At 35.1% G+C, this 26,367-nt stretch overlaps 2 protein-coding genes and 1 pseudogene across 2 annotated transcripts; 2 read left to right on the top strand and 1 right to left on the bottom strand.

Moving 5' to 3' along the window:
• Positions 1 to 14,480: 14,480 nt before the first annotated feature.
• On the top strand, positions 14,481 to 15,379 carry LOC123819232 (annotated as a pseudogene).
• A 3,743-nt stretch (positions 15,380 to 19,122) lies between these two features.
• On the bottom strand, positions 19,123 to 20,073 carry LOC123819231 (olfactory receptor 51V1-like). The gene has a single exon (XM_045839546.1). The coding sequence runs from the start codon at positions 20,071 to 20,073 to the stop codon at positions 19,123 to 19,125; it is 951 nt and encodes a 316-aa protein (XP_045695502.1).
• Positions 20,074 to 24,600: 4,527 nt separating this feature from the next.
• On the top strand, positions 24,601 to 25,554 carry LOC123819230 (olfactory receptor 51V1-like). The gene has a single exon (XM_045839545.1). It carries the CDS (start codon positions 24,601 to 24,603, stop codon positions 25,552 to 25,554), a length of 954 nt encoding a protein of 317 aa, XP_045695501.1.
• Positions 25,555 to 26,367: the final 813 nt, after the last annotated feature.

The following is a 26,367-nucleotide window of genomic DNA, read 5'->3' as shown; positions in this document are numbered from 1 at the left end:
TGCCTCTTTGTATAGGGATTTTAGGTTGGTTCAAAGTAGCAACATGGATATGGTGAAAAGTTGTATCTTTTACAAATATCTACACCCAAAAATAATCTTTAAATTTTAGATGCTCATCATTAATGGAAATACTTAAGAAATCATAAAATACTTAACTTTGTCTGGCACTCATATATGATGAAAACTCTTATGTTGAGTTTTCAAATTGTTTCTATTTATAATTATTCTTCTGTATTTGGCCAGTCTGTTTGAAGTTAGAAGTTCCTCTCTGTCAACCTTTAGCTCTGCATTAAAACAAAATTGCAGAAAGCAAGACAATACGAGGTAATTTTTCAAGGACCATTTCACACATCAATATTTTCAAGCTGCTAACCCAACCCATAGCTGTAATTGTGGACATATCTCATTTTCTAACATCTGCTTGTGAATCTATAATGTGACATATTTTGAATAACTTATCTATTTTACCTATTTTCTCTTAAAAACTGATAAATATAAAAACAATGCAATACTGATATCAGCAACACAAAACATATATGATGAATCACATAGGCAACAAGTAGTGGTGAATTTATATAGGAAATAATGTAGTAAAAATACTAATAAAATTAGGGTATTTAAAATACTTTTTGTTTTGAAAAACAAAAATGTGATCAGTGCTTAAATAGAAAAATATCCTTAAAATGGTATGTTTTTTAATGACATTACCCAATGAAGTTTATCCAAATTTGGAGGTTGAAATTTCAGAATGAAATAAATATAAAAATTAATCCCATTGCATTCAGTAATTGCCTACTGCAATTATCTTAAGTATGAAACCTTGTCTTATTTACATTTTTATCGATAACATGTAAAACAATGCCCGAGACTTCTTAGAAGTCTATAAAATTACATTAAATAATAAACAATGTCAACACCTTCATAGTATTGGTTAATGGTATTCAAAAGCAAGGAATCTGGAGGTTTTAAGGTCAAATTTAATATTGTCATACAGAAATTACACATACTAGAAAGTTTATTTAAATATTAGAAAGGTAAACAAAGATGGTGACTTGAATAAATCATTATGTAATTTTGAAATAGAGTATAAGCCAAACACAAAGCTGGAATATGAGGAACTGATTCCTAAAACAGGAATTTCAGATCTTTCTTCTGCCCATATACCTCCATCTTCTTTCTACATGTTGCATCAAGAGATCAGGTTTAAATTTTTTTTTGGTTAAACCTTTAAAACTGAGAACCAATAAGATCATTTTTTAAAATAACCAGGGAGACAGAGAAAGACACTTGGTTTTCTAATTTTAGACAGAGTCCCTGATGAGGAAGAACTAATCCAAGAAAATATCCCAGTGGAGAAAAAGGAAGGGACACTACCATTCAACATACAGAGGTAGAGAATAATTTTGGGTAAAAGTTCTTGTTGAATGAAGCAGAAATAAATTTGAATCATATGCTCTTGGTTTTTCACAAAAACTATATAAACATGCAGTATGTGAAGTAAAATTTATCAGAAAGAACAAAGTAATTTTATTAATGGGTATGACGGAAAAGGTATATAATGAGACAATAAGCACTTAATTTATTTTAATTATGTATTAGAGCATGAAATATTTCAGATATTTCATGCTCATGTTGTGGCATCTATAGTGCATACTGAATAATTGATGAGGACATCATTCCATCAAAAGAAAAAATGTCAAATATATGAATTCTTTCTGAGAGGTTATTATGTGTAAATGATAAAGAATGGAAATTATAAGTATGTGATATTCCTAAATGAGACCAAAACAAACAAAGTATGATAAAAACAAATTAATATTGTATGAAAGGAAGAACAATATTTCACAGTATAAAATACAAAATATACCAAAATACATAAATAAAATAAGAAAAACACCTATACTTTAAAAATCTACCTTTTAAATCTATACTTTTAAATTAAGAAATAAAAAAAGAAACACATTTTATATGCTTCAGAGTACATGGTTTCATTTATCTTCTGGCATAAGAGGAAAGACAAATAAAAAAGACATTAAAATGTGCACTAGAAAATGAAAAAAAATATTTTTATAAGAGGAATCTAGGGTCTAAGATTATTATGGGTTAGTAGTCTGGTTATTTAAGCCTCCTGTTAATTAAAGACACCTTGACATTGATATCAAAGGTATAATAATTGAGCAACTATTTTTTTTGTATCTGAAACAGAGGATGAGACATAGGGTAATTGCTAAGAGGAAGCACTTCACTTCCACTTCTGGGGAATGTAAACACATCTGGAGGAAATGAAAACACTAATTCAAAATGATATGTACCCCTAAGTTTTCATTGATAGATGAATAAAGATGATCTCATATATATATGTATATATACATACACACACACACAATGGAATACTACTAAGTCATAATAAAGGATGAAATATTTTCATTTGTAGTAATGGACCTTGAGGGTACAATGCTAAGTGAAATAAATAACATAAAGACAAATACCATATAATCTCACCTGTAAGTGGGACCTAATCAACAAAACAGACAAATGAACAAAATAGAACTAGACATGGAAATAAAGAACACACTGACAGTGATTAGAGGGGAGGGAGAAGGGGGATAAAGCGGGGGTGAAGAAGGGGGAAGGGGCAAGTGAAGGAACATGAAGAGAGGACTCATGGACACCCACAGTGGAGTAGGGATTGACTGTGGGGTGGGGAGGAGCAGAGGAGAGTAAGGGGAAAAGGTGGGAAAACTGTAACTGACAATAAAAAAACAAAAAAATTAAAAGACAAAGACCATATGATTTCATTTATATGTGGAAGCTACTAAAAGACAAAGCAAATGAATGAACAAAATAAAACCAATATCCTTAAAATAGAGCGGTTGCCTGAGAAAAGGGGGGATGCATGGGCAAAATGGGTGAAGGGAATTGAAAGCTATAACTTTCAGTTATAAAATAAATAAGACATGGGGATATAATGTATATCATAGTGAGCAGAGTCAACAATATTGTACTGTAAATTTGATAGTTGCTAAGAAAGTAAGTCTTCAAATTTCTAATCACTAGAAAAAATTTTTGAGACTTTTTATGGGGGTAGAAGGTAAATAGACTTATTGTGATGGCCATTCAGCAGTGTATACAAATGTCAAATCATCATGTTGTATACCTGAAATTAACAGAATGTTTGTTCTGTCAGTTATACTTCGATTTTAAAAAAATACAAGAAGGTAGTTAGAATTTAAAGTTTGATTTAGTTGATTAGAAGCAAATAAGCAAAAGAGTCAGTAGTGTAGCATAGTTTCTTTTCTTTGAAACATAACTCCCAGAAATGTTAATATAAAGGAAACAACTACGAAACTGCCTTCGAGGTGAAGAAATAAATTATAGTGCATTCCCTGGAAGCCAAGGTTGTGTCTCACTGTGGTCACAATCTTTCACTCTTGCCAAAGTTAATCTCTGTACTATCATCTAATATAAATCTTTCCTTGTTTTTTATATTCTTTTAAAACAACAAAACAAAGAAACAAGCAAAATATAACCAAAGACACTGAAATAAAGAACAGACTGACAGAGTTCAGAGGGGAGAGGAGAGGGAATTTCAGGGGAATTTCAGGGGAAAAGGGGAAGGGTTTACAGGAACGAGTATAAAGGACACATGGATAAAAACTAGGGGTGGGTGGAAATGGGAAGGAGGAGAGGAGAGCTGGGTGGGTGGGTTGGGATGGGAGTAAAAGATAGAAAATTGTACTGCAACAACAACTAAAATAAAAGAAAAAAAGAAAAAAAAAGAAAACCCAGTTTAGTTTTGCTTGTTTTTGAATTTTACACAAATTAAATGATATAATGCATATTTTTTGTGTCTTCTTATGACTTTTACCCAGGATATTATTTGTACATTTATTATGCTCATTTTCTTCCAGCATGATGTTTCATGGTAGAAATATACTATAATATCTTTCCTCATCCTGTGAGTACTGAGAAGGGTCAATTATGAATAATATCTTTATAAACAATTTTGTATATGTATCTTGGTACACTTAGAATGGTGATTTGTATACTTAAAAGTAAAATTGCTAATCCTTGCATCAATTAAACCCACTAGCAGAATATAAGAATCTACATTGCTGGACATCTTTACTAATATTTGACACAGCTCTTTGTAATTTAGCCACATAGTTTATATATAAAATTAACTCTTTGTGATATTAGTTGACATTTTCTTGACAACCAAATTGAGTAAACTTTGTTTATATTCAGGGCACATTTGGATATTACTTTCCACAAATTAAAAGCCTTTTTACATTTTCTACTTTATCACCTGTATTATTTTTATTAGCATTTCTGAGATCTTTATATATTTACTCCCATTCTATTTATAAATATTAAAAATATTTCCTGCTTCTTTGCAGGATTCTCTTGATGTAATTTTGAAAACTAGATATTTTCATTCTAATGTAATAAAACTTATTAAGCATTTAAATAAGAGGTAGTGCTTTCCATGCCAGTTTAAAAAATCTTTGCCTATTATGTGTTTATGAATATCATCACCATAAATATTGTTTTTCTCTAATATTTAGATTTAAAGTCCATTTAAAATTGCTATTTAGCTATAGTGAAATAGAGACTATTGTCCTTGTTTTAAACTTCATTATAAAAATGTCATACAATTAACTTTAGTTAATTAACATGTACTATCTGATGAGTCTTGCCTTGGGGGTATGTCCAAGAAATCATTACCACGATCAACTCATCACTCCCCACAATTCCTTACAAATCCTTATGTGCATTTGTAATACATACCGCCATTTACTCCAGTATCTAGGCAGCCATTTATCTATTTCTCACTAGAGATCAGTTTGCATTTTCTAGACTTTGATGTAAGTGCAATATGTAATTGCATTTTTCATCTTGTTTATTTCACTTGCCATACTTATTTGATGTTAGAAACTGCCAAATTGTTTAAAAAAACTGTAACATTTTATACTCCTACCAACATTTTACAAGAATTCTAGAACTGGCTTGTATTTGATGTCATTTTTTATTATAGCAATTTTGATGGATGTGTAGTATATTTTTGTGGTTTTTCATTTGCATTCCCCTCATCACTAATGGTGTTGAACACTTTTCTTTTGTTTAGTGGTAATGTTGTAGCCTATAGTTGTTCATATTTGTTGCCCATTTTCTTACCAGGTTGTTCATTTAGTTAAAAACCTCTGTGTGTGTGTGTGTGTGTGTGTGTGTGTGTGTGTGTGTATTAGGTTTGAGTCCTTTTTCTGATATATGAGGTCTGTCTGGAAAAAGTTCAACCATTGTTATTATAATGAGAATGGTTTGCATGATGACATTGTAAACTGACAGTCAAGGAGAGTGGACTGGAAAGTGCTTGTGTGAACAATGATAACTTCACTATACTAGTCCATGGGGGTGGTGGACACCTTTGAGTGAGCATGTGTACTGCACAGCCATCACATTCAAAATGATTGAGCAAGTAGGCCAGCAAATCTGCATCAAATTTTGCATTAAACTTGAATATTGCTTCATGTTAACTATTCAGATGATTCAGAAGGCTGCATGCAGCTATGGGCAACTGGAGATTGGCAGCTTGATCATGACAGCCACTCATGCATCACGTCTCATGTAGAGTTTTTTGGTAAAACATCAAATCAGCCAGATGACTCAGTCCCCCTATAGCCCAGATTTGGTGCCCTATAGCTTCTGGCTTTTCCCAAAACTCAAATCACCTTTGAAAGGGAAGAGGTTTCAGACAATTGATGAAATTCAGGAAAATACGATGGGGCAGCTGATGGTGATTGGGAGAACTGTGTGAGGTCCCAACATGCGTACTTTGAGGGGGACTGAGGTGTCATTGTCTTATGTCCAGAGTTTCTTGTATCTGGTATCTTCTTCAATAAATGTCTCTATTTAGCATATTGTGTGGCTGGATATTTTCTGGACAGACCTCTCAATGTGGTAAATCTTTCCTCTCTTTAACTTCTCTTTTTATTTTCTTAATGCTATCTTTCAGAGTTTAAGTTACTTTTTCATGCAGTTCAATTTCATCAATTGTTTTCCATTATGGTTTTTATTTTGTTTTGCTTTATCTGAGTCATCTTTGCCTACTCCCCTCTCACAAAAGATTTCTTCTATTTTTACCACAAAGTTTTATGGTATATGGTGTTTTCAATTTAGGTCAGTAAGAGATTTTGAGTATATTTTTGTGTAATGCTAGCTTAATAGCTATTTTCATTTTTTATACAGATGTACAGTTGATAATTTGTTGAATGAATATTCCTGTATCTATGGTATTCCTTGGCACTTTTATTGAAAATCCTTTGACTGTATATATGTGTGGATCAACATCAAATTACCATAATCATTGTAGATCTGTGGTAAGTCTTAAAATTGGGTGAGGTCAAGACTCCCACTTTGTTATCTTATTTTTAAAGTATTTTCTTAAGTCTTTTGTATTCCTACAGACACTTTAAAAGTAGTTTGTCAATATTTCCAAAATACATTCTAGAATTTTGATTGAGATTGTATTTAATTTATAGAGCAATTAAGGAAATATTGTCAATTTAATAATATTGTGTATTTCAATCATAGAAATAGTGTGTCTTCCTAGGTCATCCTTAATTTTGTCTTTAAAGTTTGTTACCTTTTTATTTTAGAAATCTTGGAAGTATTTTTTAATCCTAATTATGTTTTGTTATTAATATATAGTTTTAAATTTAATGTTTAATTGTTGCTAGTCTATAATAATTTAATTTATTTCCATATTTACTTTTTTATTGTTGTTCAAGTACAACTGTCTCCACTTTCCCCCCACCACTCCCCTCCTACCCCAACCATTCCCATTTCCCACCTTTAATCCTACCTCCCTTTGGTTTTTATCATAAATCAGTGATAATGCTATTACAGTTGTCCCATTTTTTCTCCTCTTTATCCCATTCCACCCTGCACCCTCCCTCCCAGCAGCATCCCCACCCCCTACCTTAGTTCATTTCCATGAGTCGCACATGTAAGTTCTTTGGCTTCTCCATTTCCTATACTATTCTTAACCTGTCCCTTTCTATTTTGTATTTACCATTTCTGCTTCTTATTCTCTGTACCTTTCCCCCCATTTTCCCCTCTCCCCACTGATAATCCTCTGTGTGATCTCCATTTCTATGATCCTGTTCCTGTTCTAACTATTTGCTTAGTTTGTTTTTGTTTTAGGTTCAGTTGTTGATAGTTGTGATTTTGTTGTTATTTTACTGTTTATAGTTTTGATTTTTTTCTTTTTTTAGATAAGTCCCTTTAACATTTCATATAATAAGGGCTCAGTGATGATGAATTTCTTTAACTTGACTTTATCCAGGAAGCACTTTATTTGCCCTTCCATTATAAATGATAGCTTTGCTGGATAGAGTAATCTTGGATGTAGATCCTTGTCTTTCATGATTTTGAATACATCTTTCCAACTCCTTCTTTCCTGTAAGGTTTCTTTTGAGAAATCAGATGATACTCTTTTTTTTCCATTTTTTTTTATTTTTAAACTTCTTTTATTTGAGTAATTATAGACTTGTAAGTAATTGTAAAGATAGCACAAAATAGTGGACCCACTTTTTCCTAAGGGTTACATCTTACATATTATAACAGAGTATCAAATCCAGGAAAGTGACATTGGTACAATATGTGCATTAAGTTATATCTCATTTTATCACTTATATATTGCTGTAACTACCAAATCAATCAAGATACAAAATTAATCACTATTCTACAAAAATCCCTTAAGCTACTACTTTAAAATACTGACCCCTTTCTCATCATTCTTAAAGAGAGAGAAATCAGCTGATAGTATTATGGGAACTACTTTGTAGCTAACTGTCTCCTTTTCTCTTGAGTTTTCCTATATAAACAATCATATCATATGCAAATTGGATAGTATTAGTTCTCTTCTTTTTTTCTACCTTTTAAAAATATTATTTTTCTATATCTTTTATTTATTTTACTTTTTATCCTACTATATTTGGGCTTCTTTACCATGATGCAGCCACCGGCCTGCAGTGACCACGGAATGCTGAGGATGGCTCGTCAAAACACGAGAAAAACATACACAGAGACACCAAGTCCTGTGGGGAAATAGGGACAAAATGGCCAATCTCTCTAGTGTAGAGCACCCCAAGTCCCGCCTGAGCAGTGCTTTTATTAAGAATACAGACACAAGCCCTGGCTGGCGTAGCTCAGTGGATTGAGCGCGGGCTGGGAACCAAAGTGTCCCAGGTTCGATTCCCAGCCAGGGTACATTCCTGGGTTGCAGGCCATAACCCCCAGCAACCGCACATTGATCTCTCTCTCTCTCTCTCCCACTCCCTCCCTTCCCTCCCTAAAAATAAATAAATAAAATATTTAAAAAAAAAAAGAATACAGACACAGTTTGTGGATTCCAGTCTGGCAGGGAAGATCAAAAGGAATAGGTAATTTTCAAAGGGTCTGACAGAACTCCCGCTGAAATTCTGGGCAAAGTTTGGGGTTTTGTCACTATAGGAACTAAAAGGCTAGTCTCATTTCCTGCCTGTGCCTTCAAATTCTAATTCAATAGCATCCTCCAGCAAGCAGATCTCACAGGTTTTTGCATATTCTATGTCCCAGGCCTGATTACCCCAGGGGTCTGCTGTTTCTGGTCTGGGCTGCACCGCCCTTGTTATTTCCACAGGCCTGAGCCAACAGATGAGACAAAGGCAGCCAGGAGACTTGGATTTCTTACAACCAAAAACAAGGACTCAGGCTTTGACAAAGCTGAGTGGGCAGGGGTTGATATCCATCACCCCTTCATTTCCATAGCCCCAAATCTCTTCCCTGAGGCCTTCTTGTGATCATGCCTGTCTTAGGCAATTCCCCCCATGGGAAATCTTACCCATCATTGGCTAACTGATCAAGCATAGGAGGCCAGGCACAGAACAGGCAGCGTTCATGCCAGGGAAATAAGTTTTATTTCCTTAGTGGCTCCTGGTTCGGAGGTCTCTCACTCAGCCTTCGCCATGGGTGGTTACAGCTTCCTGAGACCAGGCAGGGCGGGCCCCAACAGTACCATGCTGAATAACATTGACAATGGGCATCCCTGCATCACTCTCAATCTGATGGAGAAGTTTTTGTTTTGTACTCAAGTATGATATTGACTTAGGTTGTTCATAGACATACTTCACCAACTTAAGTTCTCTAGCATTCCTAGTTTTCTGATGGCTTTTATTTTAACTGAATGTTGAATATTTTCATATGTTTTTCTGCAATCATTGAAAAGATTCTGTCCTTTATTTTGTTCATATAGTTAGTTATATTGATTTACTTTCTGTTGTTTACTGAATGTTTAACTAACATATATGATTATAATAACAAACATATCATGTGTATATTTAGATTTAGAGGCAAATAGCTCAAAATTCAAGTAGCGAGGAAAGAAGAGAGGTGTCTGTCAGCTCCATAGGTCAGTCCAGACCTCTGTTAAGACCATCTGTTGCCTTCTCATTATTTTACAGACAATGGAATTGAGGCTCAGAAGAGTTAAGTAATTATTCAGGGGCACAAACAGTCCAAGTTTGAGTCCTGGCTAGGCAGGGACCTAGCTGTTATATTCCAAAAGTTGTCTCTGTATCACCATATGCTGCTTCAAGCATTACATGCCGTATGTATAACCTCTGGTCTTTGTTTTCTCTCTATGTGGAGTTTCTGCCGACATAGTACATGACTCAGACTCCAGGAGAAATCCAGTTACTATTGGCATTTATCTGACCTTCCCAGGACTTGGGAGTCTCAGGTTCTTTGTTATATACAAATCTATCCATAGAGATGGATTTTTAGAACACACAGTCATCCCTTCTTGTTCTCTCTGTTGAAAAAACCTCAGCTGGTCTATTGAAAGAACTTTCAAATGGAGTATAAGAACCTGGCCCAGTTACTTTCAGGTTGGCTTCCAGTAGGCAGACAGATCTATTTTCCAGGTCAAATTTGTTCCATGCTGTGGATCCAGGAGCATGTAAAAAAGATTTGGCCCCAAACAGACATTGCATCCATAATGCCTGGGGTTCTCCTCCACTCACAGGTTTGAGATCCCCTTCAACTAAGGGCTCTGGCGAATCAGAGGCAGACTCCAGGGTAACAGGCAGTTACCTGCAGCAATTACAGGTTTGAGATATGTGTCAGATTGACTTATACCCTATCAATGAAGTAATGGATATTTAAACTAAGGAACTTAACTTCTAGAGGCTTGAAATGGGAGCTTGAAGGGATTACCTTAAGTTAAAAATGCTCAGACATCACAGCCAGAAATTAGATAGACCAGAGCTTTTCTACTGCCCTTCTCTCAACTGCCTACATATTTATGGGGACATTATTTCCTTTTCTCTAAAATGGGGTTCATGATTCCAGCCTCAGAGACCTGTTATGAGAAATGTGATAATACTCATCAAAGATGTAGCATAGATCCTGACTCCCAAATGCAACTAAAATATTCAGGGCCAGGTGTGAACACCCTAGAGTTAAGATCCAGAGAAAAATCACTACCATTTCAAAAGCAGAGAGGCAGAAATGAATGGAGCAGAGGTTTGAAAGTGCTATTTATTGGATCCTCTAGCCAGAGTCAGGTCAACATCTTTGGGCATGCCATACACTGGGAAGCACGCTAGGCAGAACAACAGAATCACTTGGTGTTCTTTCATTTACACCATCATTTATTCTTATTGAATCATAAGTCAGATTTTTAAAAATATTCAGTTCAATGGTTTCTAATGTATTAAAAAATCATGCAACCATTATTACTATTCAATTCCAGAATATTTTTCTCATCCTAAAAGAAACCCATATTCATGGATAATCACTTTCCTTTTCCTCCATCACTCCCACCTCCAGCATCCCTACCCCCAGTCCTGACAACCACTAATCTGGCTTTTGTCTTCATGGATTTGTCTTTCTGGGTGTTTTATCTAAACGAAGCATAAAATATGAGAACCTCATCCATGTATTGTATCAGTACTGCATTCATTTTTATGGCTTAGCAATAGTCCATTGTATGGATATAGCATATTTTGTTTAGCTATTTATAGAATGATAAACTGTTTCTACTTTTGGTTATTATTAGCCATCATTAAAAAAGCATCACTAGAAGGAGACTTCACTTGGGGGTAGTGAACACACAGTACAATATACAGATGTTGTAATATAAAATGGTATACCTTAAACCTATACAATTTTATTAACCAATATCACCTCAATAAATTCAGTAAAAAAAGACAAAACAAATCCAAAAAAGTATCATTAAAGGTTCCACTTGAGGTTATTTATAATCAATTTAAAATAAGTCCAGTAGCATTTTTATGTATTTTTTTACTTATTTCATTTGCATAGGAGAGGGAATACACAAAGTAGGTATGGGCATATTTTCCTTTTTATTACATAAATCAATTTTATACAATAAGAAAGAAAAGGCCAAAAAGATATGTATTTTAAATTACATTACATATTAAAAATATTAAAAAGTGTAGACATTCCTGTGATCAAGTGTTTGTTGAAAAAGCCTATGATCTCCTTCTCTAGAATAACTGCCTTCATCCCCGTCATTGTAGATAAGGTATATATTATCTGTGTATTGCTGATTTTTTGCTCCTATTCTTAGCAAACCTCACTACATACAAAGCTCACAATGAACCCCGTGCTCCCTATGACTGCCAACACATTCCTCCCTGGAATACCTGAAGTGATTCTGGAATGTTTGAATCTTCATGGGATTGCCAAGAGTAAATAAGAAGAGACAATGATTTGTTTTGTTTCCAATTCTTTTTCCTTAAATAGCATGAAATAAAGCTGACAGTTTTCTCAGTCAAGGAATGAATTCCCATGCTATGCACTTCCTTACTTTGTGTTCCATTTTTCCCTCTCTTTTCTGTTTTAGTTTTTTATTTTATTTTATTGTTCTTCAAGTACAGTTGTCTACATTTACCCCTCACCACTGCCCCCCACCCCAGCCATCCCCACCTCCCTCCCCTGATCCCAACCCCCCCACCTTGGTTTTGTCCAGGTGTCCTTGTTGTTCCTAAAAACACTTCCCCCACTTTTCCCCCATTACCCCCTCCCACTTCCCCTCTGACTACTGTCAGATTGTTCTTAATTTCAATGTCTCTAGTTATATTTTGCTTGCTTGTTTGTTTTGCTGAATTGGTTCTATTTATGTGTTCCATTTTTATCACAAAGAAGAGAGCAAGATGAATCCCACCCAACCACTGGCTCTGTGAGACACAATTGTGCTAGATGTTTCAACACTTCCATCTTCTGGTCAGACGTGATATGTCAGGCCCACTGGGAACTGAATGGTATTGCCCTAAAAAATGATGTCAGTTCTTCTGGCCCTAAACCTCCTTTTTGCCCTAAGGAGTAAAAAATATGTTAGAATTTTTAAGAGTCTGATGAAGTTTGACAATCAAGAAAAATTATATTAGAAAACAAATCTGCCATACCTAGAACCAGCAAAGAATAGCCTTCTCCTATGCCAGTCACTTCCCACTGTTGTTCCTAGATAATGAGTAAATAGTCAGAAATGTGTACTAGGTCAAGTGGAGATAAAAATATATCTTGAAGTGAAAACACAAGTAAAGTCATAAATGTAAACTCCAGAAACAAAATTCCAAATCATAAAAGTAAAGAATATATATTGATTTCTGATAGAGTCTGAATTTGAACTTGTAGGAAATATAATTCGAGAGCAGTCAGATAAATTGAAGAATATGCTTTAGAAGATTGAGAGGTTAAAGGCAATTTGTAACATTATTGGACAAGTTCAGTCAACCTGAACATGTTCTATCTGAAAAAGAGAGGATCGTGAATGATGTGAATCTTTGTATTTTATATCTGAAGCTGTATAACTCAAGAAGGGAGGTGGTAGTTACAAGCTACATGTTAGCTCAGTATAAGGAGGTCTTTCTAAGAGAGTTGTACAATAATTAGACACAAGGCAGGGAAAGGCATTAACATACATAGAGTCAGCAGCCAAGAAACTATGCTAAAGAATTGTTTTGAGAGAGTGATTTGGTACAATAATCTCCAAAACATTCCAAATTTAAAATTTATGAGGGCCAGTGAATAACTCAGAATAGTATTTGGAGATGAGGACTTCATTTATAGAGAAATGTTTCAAAGTGCTTAGGGTAACAACACAAAAAATGGTTAGAAAAATTTGATTTAGATTTACACAGCTAATCACTTAGGCAGCATCTCTGCTCTCATTTTTAAAAATACATTTTTAGATGCATACTCTTGTCAATGCTAAAACTGAACTACAGTTTGCTGTTTGTATTCAGTTACTGGAAAGTGTGATGTGTTTACAAACCGAACTTTGTATTGCAATGGGTTTTCTGGAATCTTTTCTTTCTGTCTCTCCTGCCTTCCAAATCACTTACACTTGTGTCTGTCAATTATTCACCATTCAACATCTTGGACAATTCTCAAAAAATCCACTCCCTTATATTTTTTTGTTTGTTCAGATTTTGCAGAAGATAAAAAATTAGAACTTTCTGCTTCCAACTTCATTAACTTAACCTTACTTCCAAACTCTTCAACATCTTCCTCATTTCTTTCCTGGTGAAACAACCAAGGTCTCTCTTTACCTACACCAGGTACTATTTATCTCTTTTAATTTTATTAACTAATATTTTCAAACTGTCTTCACTTTGTTGTGTGCAAAAGAGACTGAGCAAGGAGCTGTGGATGCTTATCTAAGTGAGAAATTTATATATAAGACTTGTTTCCTGAATCAGAATCACCTTGGTAATATACAAAATTATGCAGCTGCCAATGTGTATCTTGATGGAGTCTGGGTCCTGCATCATGTCATATTTCAAAATTTCTTGGTGGGAAGGAAATTCAAGATGAGGAGAGGTAGTTTTATTGGGGGGGGTCACAATCCTAGAAAGAGTCTTCAATCAGTAGTTTATTAAAGAAGCATTAGTGTGTTCTGTAGAAATACCCCCCAGCCCTGCTAGTCTAAAGTGAGTGGATGGTGAAAAGAAAAGAGGAAGTGGGAAGGAGAGAAAAATGGGCCTCAACGCATTACAGATTTTGGTGTTTCGCTGTCTAAAGCATTGTTCCACTTTTTTCTTCTGATTTCCATGAACAGGTTAGAAGAAGAAAGGGAAGATGGACTGGGGTCAGGTAGGGGGTGAGAAGAACACCAGTAAGCAGCCAGGTCATGGAGGTTCCATCATCGGCATCAAATACTCCATTTTCAAACTGTGGATATCACTGAGTGTGGGTTGATGGTTTTGTTAACATGTACATATCCTGATGAAACTCTCTGTGGGGCCAACATCCATTATCTCATTCATTTTAAAGAAAATGCTATATAAGCTGATGAAGTTGATTTTCATAATTCTGTTATTCAATATTTGTGTGACTGGCTGAGCTGAGTACAGAGAATCACAGTTTACCAAACTTGGCTCCCTTGCTAGGAATGACGCTGATCTGCCATGCCTGTTACAAACGGCACCGTGTTCATGCCTTCTGTGATCACCCTTATTGGGATCCCTGGCCTTGGAACTATACAGAGTTGGATTGGGATTCCATTCTGTGTTGCTTTGGTGGGAAATTCTCTACTTTTGCTCATTATCAAATTGGAACACAATCTCCATGAGTCTATGTATACCTTCCTGGCCACGTTGGGAGACACATAAATTGCACTTGGCACCAGCATTGTCCCCAGGATGCTTGGAAATTTTGGGTTACACTTTGCCAGAGATCTATTTTGATGCTTGTCTTTTCCCAATGTAGCTCATCCACACATTTCAAGGTATTGAAGCAGGAGTCCTGCTGGCTATAGCTCTGGAACATTATAAAGCAATCTGTTATCCTCTGAAGTATGCTATCATATTCATACAACAAATAGTCACTCATATTGGAGTTGGGGTGGCATTGCAGCCTGCCATTCTGGTAATGTCATGCCTATTGCTCATAAAGTGGCATCTAAAACTTTGTCAGTCAAAGTTAATACCTCACACTTACTGTGAACACATGGCCCTTGTGAAGCTTGCCACTGAAGATGTTTACATCCATAAACTCTATGGTCTCTTTGAAGCTTTTATTGTTGGCAGTCTTGACTTCATTTTGATCACCTTTTCCTGTATACAAATATTTACTACTGTCTTTCACTTGCCACAGAAAGAGGCATGTCTTAAGGCATTTAATACATGTATTCCCCACATATGTGTCTTCTTCCAATTCTACTTCCTTGCTTTTTTTCTCCTTATTTACTCACAGTTCTGGATCTTATATCCTATCATGTATACATATCATGTTGTCCAACCTTTTATTGTCCAGTGTCAGTCTTGCACCTAAGGCTTTATTTTTAGGGCTTTTAACTGTGGGTTAAGTATATAATCCATGCCCTAGTCTATAATCATTGTGTGTTGAGCAAGGAAAGACTGCTAAAAACTCCCTATTTATTTTCCAGATGTCATCTGCTTACTTTTTTGACCTCCCATTACATGACGTTTCAGAGTTCAGCAATTGTCTTATATGAAAACTAGCACATTATCATGTTAATTCTCCATTTCTCCTTTCTCACCAGGATTTAAATCTTTCTGTTGCCTCCTTTTTTCTTTGATGCTTTGCCAAAATTTGAAAATATCTGTTTTTCTGATCTTCAGAATGGACCTTCTGCCAGGAAAATTCTCTTTCTCAAATTCCTGCTTTATCCTCAGAAATAGCAGATGGCTCTTGGTAACCATGGCTTCAGAAAGTCAGCTATCTCTGTCCTCTGAACTCCTGCTCTCTGAATTTTTATTGCTTTAGCATGTCTCTAATATATTTTAAACTTTTAAAATGTACATTATTTACTTATTCATTGGGTAAACTTTTGCCTCTATTCTCTCTTTCTTACTCTTATTGACAGAATTATAATTTGGGTTTCATACACAAAAATTTATTATTTACCTTATTTTTTATAATAAAATGTGTTATGTCTAGAAAACATTGCCAGTCACAAAATTTACATATAATCTTTGATATATATGAAATTGTGATGCTCATGTGTATGAAAAATCAATTAACAAGTTAAAATTATACCATATAAAATGAAAAATTCATAGACCACTTTCCTTTGAATAGTTGTATATGTACTTAAATTAAAACAATATCTTTTATTGTATAAAACTCAAACAATATAATATCTTCTTCTGTCCTCTATTTCTACTCTTTCATTAGAGTTGAGTGTGATATTCAGGATTTATTATACCTGAATATACATAGAATTACTTAAATAAAGATCAAATCATGTCATCAATATTGTTTTGCAACATTTTTTTCATCTATAGATATGATGCAAACAACTCTAAATTACAACTTTTGGACTCCTTTCTTTTTTGAAATGCCAAACATTAAATATTATAGAAACATCATAAGGCAATTGGTTGTTTCTCTAAATAAACTTTAAACATATCAATAACATCCCATATACATATGTGGGTGCTAATTTCCACTTCACAACAGTGTTGTACATTGTACTTCATTTAATTGCCCATAATCTCATGAACCCACATATTTGCCCACTTTTTCATTTTTTCCATAGTTTCATCACACAATATATGTATTACTTTAGTACTTATCATAGTAGCCTCATACATAGATGAGTAAAAATCCTCTTCCTTTTTCTGGTGGTTACACAGTATTTTAGATTCATTAACATTGAACTTACATACACTAAGCCTATAACTCATGCCTAAAGGAAACTTTTCTAACACATGTACATTCTCCATAGGTTATAATCAGACTCGTGTTTAGAAACACTAGACAGCCTTTTAGCACTATGCATGGGGCCATTTGTTTGAAATCATCAACATACAGCATGAAATGAGAAAAACATAACATTGAATAGATCACAAAAAGTATACATTTGTACAGTATAAGAACCAATACAAGGAGGTGGAGCATCACCTTGTCCAAGGTCATCTGGGAACATGTGCACTGGGCAACCCCAGTGTTTTGCTTTTCTGCACATGTTCAGTAATGATGGTAAAAATGCTGTGGGTACTAATTTTGTGGTTTTGAATATGAATTCACAAACACAGAACCTGCAAATAATAAGGATCAATAATATACACAATATATTAATACAAATATTCATATAAACATATACCCATATATACATACAATGAATTGATTTGTTAATTTCTAATTATATGTTATCAGCTTAGTTATAACATAAATAAAATAAAATGTGAATGTGTAAGCACAGTATTTTGACACTAACATATACAAATCACTTTCATAAAAACTCCTTCCTTTTTACTGTTATTAACTTGGGCTCATTTCAGTCTACTGTGTGTTCCATTCAGTTTGTAAAGAAATCAAGGAGACACTTATGAGATCTTATAAAAGCTTGATTATTGGAAAACTTATTTTCTTAGGAATACTTATGGAGAAAAGAAAAAATTTACCTGAAATTTAAAATCCCCAAACCTATTACATTGTTGTATAAAATGAAGAAAATACTACTACCTTGAACTAATTCAGAGAGCTATTCTTACTTACAAATCTGATGTACATAAAACATTTTGTTTAATGTGTATGTTATAAGGATCATTTGTGTTATCATTTATTAATGTCATAATTTAATATAGAGGTTTCTGTGGCCTGCCTTCCCTAAGAAAGGGGAGGAATACATTGCAAAATTCTCCACTGTAACTAGAGCAGGTACCAATGATTTGCAAGCAGGGTCTCTAGGAAATGGGCTATAGGGAAAGAGAACTGATGAAGGAAGAAGCCATTCTAAAATAAAGAAGTACCATCATAGGAAGCTCAAAAGAAAGAAACTAATCCAGGGAAAGTAAACCAGCAAAGGCAGAGCTGTTAAAGAAGCCTGAGCTGCAGGGATGTGCATGGGGGATGAATGACAAGTTTGGAAAGATAAGGGTCACAAATATAAACTTGGGGTCTTTTAATTAAAAATAAAAACTATTAGTTTCTATTAACAAAACACTAAAAGACAAACTAAAAGGTAACAAACCAAATATTAATTTTCAAAATCGAATACTTTTATATTTTTAAGAAAATTATTGGTGGAAATGTGTGATAATTTGCTTCTTCTGATCTACATAGCTTAACTGCAGTTAGGCTCTGCTGATAACTCTGCTACCCCATTCATAGCTAGTACATAGTGTGCATTAGTGACAATATTCAACTGAGAAAAAAGTATCTTGAAACTGATATCTTTTTTTAAAATTTTGGAGGAGATCAATATTAAAAAAAAAAAAAACAAGGACCAAGGAAATGCACACTTGCATTTAGTGACTGAATTGAATTCCTTGTTGTTCCCAGTGAAGAAGATGAGACTTAGAAATAAGAAATATGTTCAAAAGAATCTCAAAGCCACATTTCTATCCTCAGTTCAGGTATTAATGTTTTACTTTATATCTCTGTGCTTCAGCAACCTCTCCTAAAAATGAAGAAGTTTCTCAAACTGTCTTTAAAATTCCCTGTATTATGATACTAAGGTTAGAATCTATTGAAAACTCTTCTGTATTCACTACAATGCAGACGTATGGGGTAAGATATGTAGAGATGTAATAGCTGACTCAGTGTCGTGTTCACCAATCCTTCTGTATTAAGCTGTGATATCTAATCTACCTATATAATGCATTCTATTATATGAGACAGAATAAACTTTCTGGATACTTTTGCTTAATTAAAGGTAGAGAGGTATGAATGACTCAACAGAGTCAGTCTGTGACACAGCATAATAGCATGTAACAGTTGTTTATGACATATTGTAAATGTAGACATATAACAGTTACATGTAGCAACAAAATCACACTCTAAACTAAAATTCAAAAAGCGTGGGTGGTAATAAAAATTTAATCATTTCTTGGTAAGTGCTCACTGGCACATTATGGAATATAATTCACTTTAGTAAACACTATACTTAACTTTAAAATAAGAAAATAAGATCAGTAACATTTTCTCTGGCTATTTATCTGGCTTTGAAAAACTAAATTAGAAAATGACTATAAATATGCCTTTAACCTTTTAAGAATTTCATATAAATTTATTATTTCTGTTACAAATCATTATTAGTCACTCCTCTTCCAAATACCATCATCCCTTCCCTAAAACACATTAACCTCTAGTACTCTGTTTAGTGAACCATCTCTGGATTCTGCTACGAATCTGTTGGGTCTTGACACTGTAGATAATGGGGTTCATCAAGGGTGGAAAAAGGATATAGATGTTGCCCATGAGGACATGGACCACAGGTGAGAGGTGCTTCCCAAAACGGTGCACCATGGTCAGACCAATAATCGGAATATAGAAAACCAGGACAGCACAGGTGTGGGAGACACAGGTCTGCAAGGACTTGAGCCGTTCTTCCTGGGATGCAATAGCCAAGACAGAATGCAGAATCAAGATGTAGGAGATGAGAATGAGCACTGAATCCAAAAACAAAGTGCAGATGACCAGGGCTAAAGCATAGAAGCTGTTGAAGCGGATGTCAGAGCAGGCCAGACGGAGTAGGTCCTGGTGCAGGCAGAAAGAGTGGGAGAGGATGTGGGGGCGGCAGTAATGGAAGAACTTTAGGCGGACAATGGGAGCAGTAATGAACAGGAAACTCCTACCTAGAATAGCCACACCAATGTTGATGATTCTGGTATTGGTGAGGATGGATGTATATCTCAGAGGATTGCAGATTGCTGTAAAGCGATCAAAAGCCATTGCAAGAAGAACTCCAGATTCCATGCATGATAAACCATGAACAAAGAAGGTCTGTGCAATGCAAGCATCCAAATCAATCTCCTGACCGAGCCCCCATAGGATACCCAGTACTGTGTGCACTGTGGACAGTCCCATGCATAGGTCAGTGAGGGCCAGCATGGCCAGGAAGTAGAACATGGGCTGGTGCAGGCTTGGCTCAGTCCAGATCACATGCAATACCAGGCAGTTCCCTGAAATTATCATAGCATAGATACAGGAGAAGGGGATGGAGAGCCAGGGATAGTCCCTTTCCAGTCCAGGAAAACCAGTAAGAAGAAAGGTAGAGTTACTAACTTTGAAATCAGGTCGAACAGACATTGGTGTGTAAAGAGAGAAACCTCTCAAGACAAAATATATGTACTCACAGTATAAGATTTATATATGTTTTCCACTGCCTTAATATAAAGTCTGAAGTAATAGCTATAATTAAAATGATTGGATTAGCCCATTTGCTTGTGTTTTATTTCAAAAGCTAAATTTGTTCCAAAACACTGATGAAATTAGTTTATGCCTACATATGAAACTGCTTGTTTATCAGAACTTTGGTCCCATTAGAGGAATCTGTGTCCCTGATCACAACATCATCATCACATTCTGCCTCAATGCTTCCTATTACTGGCAGCAGAAAAAAATAAATATTAGACTTGTGAAGTTGTAATAATGAGACTTAAGCATACAAAGTAGAAAAAAAATCACATTCAGGTTATTCACACTTAAAGCCTAGTGAAATAAATTAGCCACTGTTGTGGGGTGTAAGATTAGCTAGCCCTTGCTTATTATATAAAAGACTAAGTAATTTATAAAAATCAATTACTAACCATATTCTCCTTTCTGACATGTACGCTTGAGGGCTTAATAAAGCACAACTGTCATTCATGGAAGAGATGCTCTTGCCAATTTTGAAAATGGAGATTACTCTCTTATTTTGGGCACCGTGGCATTGAGATCCTCAGAAAAGCAGATTTAAGCAGGTGCAAGAGTGCAGTAGTCAGTGGAGTAAATGCTGGAACCTGGGGGATGCTGTGTTGAATGATGCAATGACCTGTGCTCCATTGGAAAAATGAAGGAAAACCCATGGGCAGTGCCTGCAAAGCAGACTTTCCACTCCAACAAGTTTTCAATGTTCTTACAAGCACGAGTTTATAAAAATAATTCCTTCATCCCAGGGGATTTGAAAATGAGCATTGGACAGATTGTTTCAGAAACCTCTGGTAGCTTGGTTTCTCCCAGACTGGTCTTTAATTTTTATTTGAAGGGCAGCAGCTGTGTCCTATATAAAATAGATTACTGTTATTAACATAAAATTTCATTTTATTTGTCTTCATTTCTGTCTCATTTTACCCCTCTATTTGAATCCCCTGCTTAAATATTCAAAGAGTTCATGTGCTGGCAGATATAAAACACTGTGTATAAGTCATATAGTTTTGTATAAGGTTGATAATCTTCACAAACTGCTTGAAATTAGAATTTCTGTTTTCATAACAATACTATTGAGGTTTTTTACATTTACTGTGTGCTAGGAATTTTAGTATTATTTAATTCTCAGAGTTAGAGTATTGTTGTTATTTAATTTAATTGCTAGAATTATTTTAAGACCATATCTTTATTTTCAGAGGCAGTACAGCATAGTGATAAAGAATGTGCTTACAGAGTCAACTTCCTGACATGGAAACCATTCTTCAAAGCCTTTGAGAATTGGGAAAGACACTTAAGCACATATCAGTTTTCTCATCTAAAATGGGGGTAATATGTTACCAATTTCATAGGGTTGTCCTGCAAATTAAATTAGATGACTATATAATAAAGCATTTAGAATAATGAAGATGCAGGGAAACACTTTAATAAAAACAAATTGCTATTATTTCCATTTCAGAGATGAAAGACTGAGGTCAGAATTTCAATACTTAAAAAGGTAGCCATAAGCCACAAATAGCTATTGAGTACATGAAATATGATAAATGCAAATTGAGAATTCACACAACTCCACTCCGGGAAAACAAAATATCCAATTAAAACATGGGCAAAGAACCTGAACAGAAACTTCTCCAAGTAGGACGTACAGAGGGCCCAGAGGCATATGAATTGATGCTCAGCATCACTAGCCATCAGAGATGCAAATTAAATACACAATGAGATACTACTTTACACCAGTCAGAATGGCCATCATAGACAAATCAACAATCAGTGCTGGTGAGGTTGTGAAGAAAAGGGAATCCTAGTACACTGTTGGTGGAAATGCAGACTGGTGCAACTTCTGTGGAAAACAGTATGGGATTTCCTCAAAAAACCTAAAAATGGAACTGTCTTTTGACCTGGCAATTCCACTGCTAGGATTTTATCCTAAGCATCCTCAAACACCAATTCAAAAGAACATATGTGCCCCAATATTCATAGCAACACAATTTACAATAGCCAAGTGCTAAATGTCCTCCAGTAATTGAGTGGATGGAAAAACTATGATACATTACACAATGAAATACTATGCAAAAGAAAGAAAGAAGGAGCTCCTACCCTTCACAACAGCACAGATGGAACTGGAGAGCATTATGCTAAGTGAAATAAGCCAGGCAGTTAAGGACAAATACCATACGATCTCACTTATAAGTGAAATCTAATCAACAAAACAAACAATCAAGCAAAATATAACCAAATACATTAAAATAAAGAACAAACTGACACTAACCAGGGGGGAAGGGAATAACGGAGGAAAGAAGAGGAAGGGTGGTCAAGGAACATGTATAAAGGACCCATAAACAAAGCCAAAGTGGGAAAGGATGGAGGGTTGGGGGTGGGAAAAAGTGGTCTTGGGAAAATGGAGACAATTCTATTTGAACAACAATAAAAATATATATTTTGTATATTTTTATATATATTTATAGAGATAGGTGGATAGATAGATAGATAGATGATAGAATTTGCTTTCCAGCAATTGTTGTCAGTTTGGATCAAATAAACTCATAAGAATTCTTTAAAATACAAAAGAAAAGAAAATGCAAATTGAATCAAGAACATAGTGTGAAAAAATGATTTAAAATGTTTCTTCAAATAATGTTTATATTGACTAGTTGCTGACAAAAACTATATGAGGTTAATAAAATATTACACTAGTCACCAGTTTCTTTTTATTCAGAACATTTAGACCTATAGAAGTGACTGACATTGTATTTCTATGGAATAAACTGACCTAGAGATATATACTTGGAAACTTTTCCTTATTACATAGCTATAATGGCATTAATATTGTTCTAACTATTTTTATGAGTCTTTTCATTGTAATTAAATAAGGTTAGTTGTTTCTATACTAAAAATTACCATTACCATACTACTATAAGTCTTTCATAAAGCAAAGTGGCATAATGTAAATTTTTGGAAAGCAGGGAAAAAACATAGGTTCTGTTACGCAGAATTAGACACTTAGGAATTTAACAATAATTCTCTATAGAAACTGAATACATAACATGTTTATAGAATTATTTTATAGTTATTATTTTTTAAATTTAATCTTCATTTTATTTTTTCCATTACCATTTAGTCCCCTTATACTTCCTTCTCCCCAGCAATCACCACACTGTTGTCCATGTCCATGAGTCCTTTTTCCTTTTTGTTGCATCCCTCCATCACCTGATCTCCCTTCACCAGCTGTTGTCCTGCTCTCCATCTATGAGTCTGTCCCCATTTTCCTCATTAGTTCAGTTTTATTTATTAGATTCCACTAGATATTCCATTAGATATGACTGAAATCATATGGTATTTGTCTTTTCTGACTGGCTTATTTCACTTGGTGTAACATTCTCCAGGTCCATCTATACTGTTGCAAAGGGTAACATTTTCTTCTTCCTTATGGCTGAGTAGTATTCCATCATGTAAATGTCTCATAGTTGTTGTTTTTTGCTTTCTAACTTATTTTTAATGGTTTTATTGTTGTTCAACTACAGTTGCCTTCATTTACTCCCACATCACTCCCCCCCAGCCATCCCCACCTCTCTCCCTTGATTCCACCCCCCTTAGTTTTGTCCACAAATCCTTTATAGTTGTTCCTTAAAACCCTTCTCCTCTTTCCCCACTTTATCCTCTTCCACCTCCCTTCTGGTATAGCACATATGGCTCAGCCTTGATGTGAAGCTTAAATTACCTATAACTTAAAAATGCCTAGAAGAGTGCTTAAAGAGTCCAGAATGTCAAATGGACTTACATGTTTGCTAAATAAAATAAATTCACTGACCTTGGATAATTCTAGATTGCAGTCAGGCATAGATGTTTTTATCATTCTGTTTAAAATATAAATAGAATGTCCCAGGGGACCTGAGGTCAATTTAGTCTCCTTCCTAATAGTATAAATCACAGCCCTCTGGCTCTTTCTTGTGCAAAGACTTAAAAAGACACTATCTATTCTCTTGGGAGCAGAGAAGCAACTATATCTTTGAGGTTTTGCAAGGACCAGGGATTGCTGGAGAGAAGAGACAGACTGAATTACAGGATGAATGAAAATGTCCTGTGGAGGTGAAGGTAGTGACTTTTCACAATGACACTGAAGGATTAATATCCATTTTGGAAATCAAATCCTTCCAGAGTTTAAAATTGCTTCAGAAAAGGCAACAATTTAGATATATTTTTTTCTTTTTTTCTACCCTCAATGTTCTACCAGGTAGAAATAGCATGAGATTCTTAAGTGTTGCAATGCTCTTGGATTATGGATGTGAACAACAGCAACTGTAACTTTTTAATGTGATCTAAAGAATTCTGTGCTACATGAATTCTGTGCTTTTACTCACCTTGCTCCTGTATGAGAAAATAAGTTGTTTGAATGTTACCTATCAAATGGATGTAATTTCAGACTCACTGAAAATGCACCTCAAGTTATCCATGCCTCCTTTTTCTGCTCATGGCACCAATTCCTCCATCTTTCTTCTAACAGGCTTTCCAGGTCTGGAACAGAAATATCCCTGGCTCTCCATCCCCTTCTTCTCCATCTACACTATGGTTCTCTCAGGAAACTGCCTGGTGCTGCATGTGATCCGGACTGAGCCAAGCCTGCACCAGCCCATGTTCTACTTCCTGGCCATGCTGGCCCTCACTGACCTGTGCATGGGACTGTCCACAGTGCACACTGTGCTGGGGATCCTATGGGGGCTCAGCCAGGAAGTCAGCCTGGATGCCTGCATCGCACAGATTTACTTTATTCATGGATTATCTTTCACAGAGTCTGGAGTCCTTCTCACCATGGCTTTTGATCGTTTTACAGCAATCTATAATCCTCTGAGGTACACATCCATATTAACCAATGCCAGGGTCATCAAAATTGGACTGGGAATTTTAGTTAGGAGTTTTATACTCATCATTGCTCCCACTGTCCGCCTAAAGTTTTTCCACTACTGCCATCTGCATGTACTCTCTCACTCTTTCTGTCTTCACCAAGACCTGCTGAGACTAGCATGTTCTGACATCCGTTTCAACAGTTTCTATGCCTTGGCTCTGGTGATTTGTACCCTTTTGCTTGATTCCATATTAATTCTTGTATCCTATATTCTGATCCTGCACTCTGTCTTGGCTATTGCTTCTCAAGAGGAGCGGCTGAAGCCCTTGCAGACCTGTGTCTCCCACATCTCTGCTGTCCTGGTTTTCTATATTCCAGTTATTGGCTTGACTATGGTACACCGTTTTGGTAAGCATCTCTCTCCTGTGATTCACGTTCTCATGGGAAACATCTACATTATCTTCCCACCTCTGGTGAACCCCATCATCTACAGTGTGAAGACCCCACAGATCCGTGGCAGGATTAAGAAATGGTTCTCCATGTAGAAGGAGTAAAACACTTTGAATTAAAAAGGAGTGAGTTGTTTAGATGCAGAAAACTTTGGGCAGGGAGAGGAAAGGGATATTTATTTAAATTATGTATAAGGTAATTGAACATTAAGACTTTATATGATATGCCATTAATTAAAAGATTTATAGATATCGTGAATGGAAATAAAACCCATTGTATCTAAATTCAAGTATAGTGTTAGAAGTTTTGAAAGCAAAGTCATTCATCACATGTCTCTCATTTCTGTCTAGAAACAATCATTTTGCAAGAAATAGCTGCAAGAAAATTATCCAAGCACAGTTAATATTCATCAACAGAGGAACAATTTTATCACCATTTGAATAGTTGCCTTGATAATCACAGAAGTTACAAATGGTCTCTATCCTTAAATGATATTTTCAGAATGGCTAATAGTTCACTTAAGAGCCATTCCAAATTATCATCACCCTTCTGTTCTCACTAATTCATCAACAGACATCTATTTCTTGCTTCAGAGGAAATTTTATCACTATATTTTACATATGTATAAATGGCTACAACCCTCACAAACTTAATTCCTGTCTTAGAATTATTGATGTATTTTACTATTCAGAATAAATGCTTCATATATGTGCTTCATTGAATCTTCTCTTAGCTTTTCTAGATTTGACAAGTATTGACAAGTCAAAAAAATTTTGGTAGGGGCATTTTATTCTGTTGAAGAATATATGTATTATTTAATAATTAAGGTGAGGTCAGATGACTAACCATTTGGGAAACTAATAAAGCTGAAAACCTTGTGGAATTTCCATTCATCAGGATCTTCAGAG

The sequence above is a fragment of the Phyllostomus hastatus genome, unplaced genomic scaffold (assembly GCF_019186645.2).
Source record: "Phyllostomus hastatus isolate PE091 unplaced genomic scaffold, TTU_PhHast_1.1 phas_contig_304, whole genome shotgun sequence".
In the NCBI taxonomy this organism is placed as follows: Eukaryota; Metazoa; Chordata; class Mammalia; order Chiroptera; family Phyllostomidae; genus Phyllostomus; species Phyllostomus hastatus.
Note: the sequence above shows the minus strand (reverse complement) of the source record. Positions and strands in the feature narration are given on the sequence as shown.

Coding starts and splice junctions, on each gene's coding strand:
- LOC123819231 (XM_045839546.1), bottom strand. CDS start 20,073: ATGTCTGTTCGACCTGATTTCAAAGTTAGTAACTCTACCTTTCTTCTT.
- LOC123819230 (XM_045839545.1), top strand. CDS start 24,601: ATGCACCTCAAGTTATCCATGCCTCCTTTTTCTGCTCATGGCACCAAT.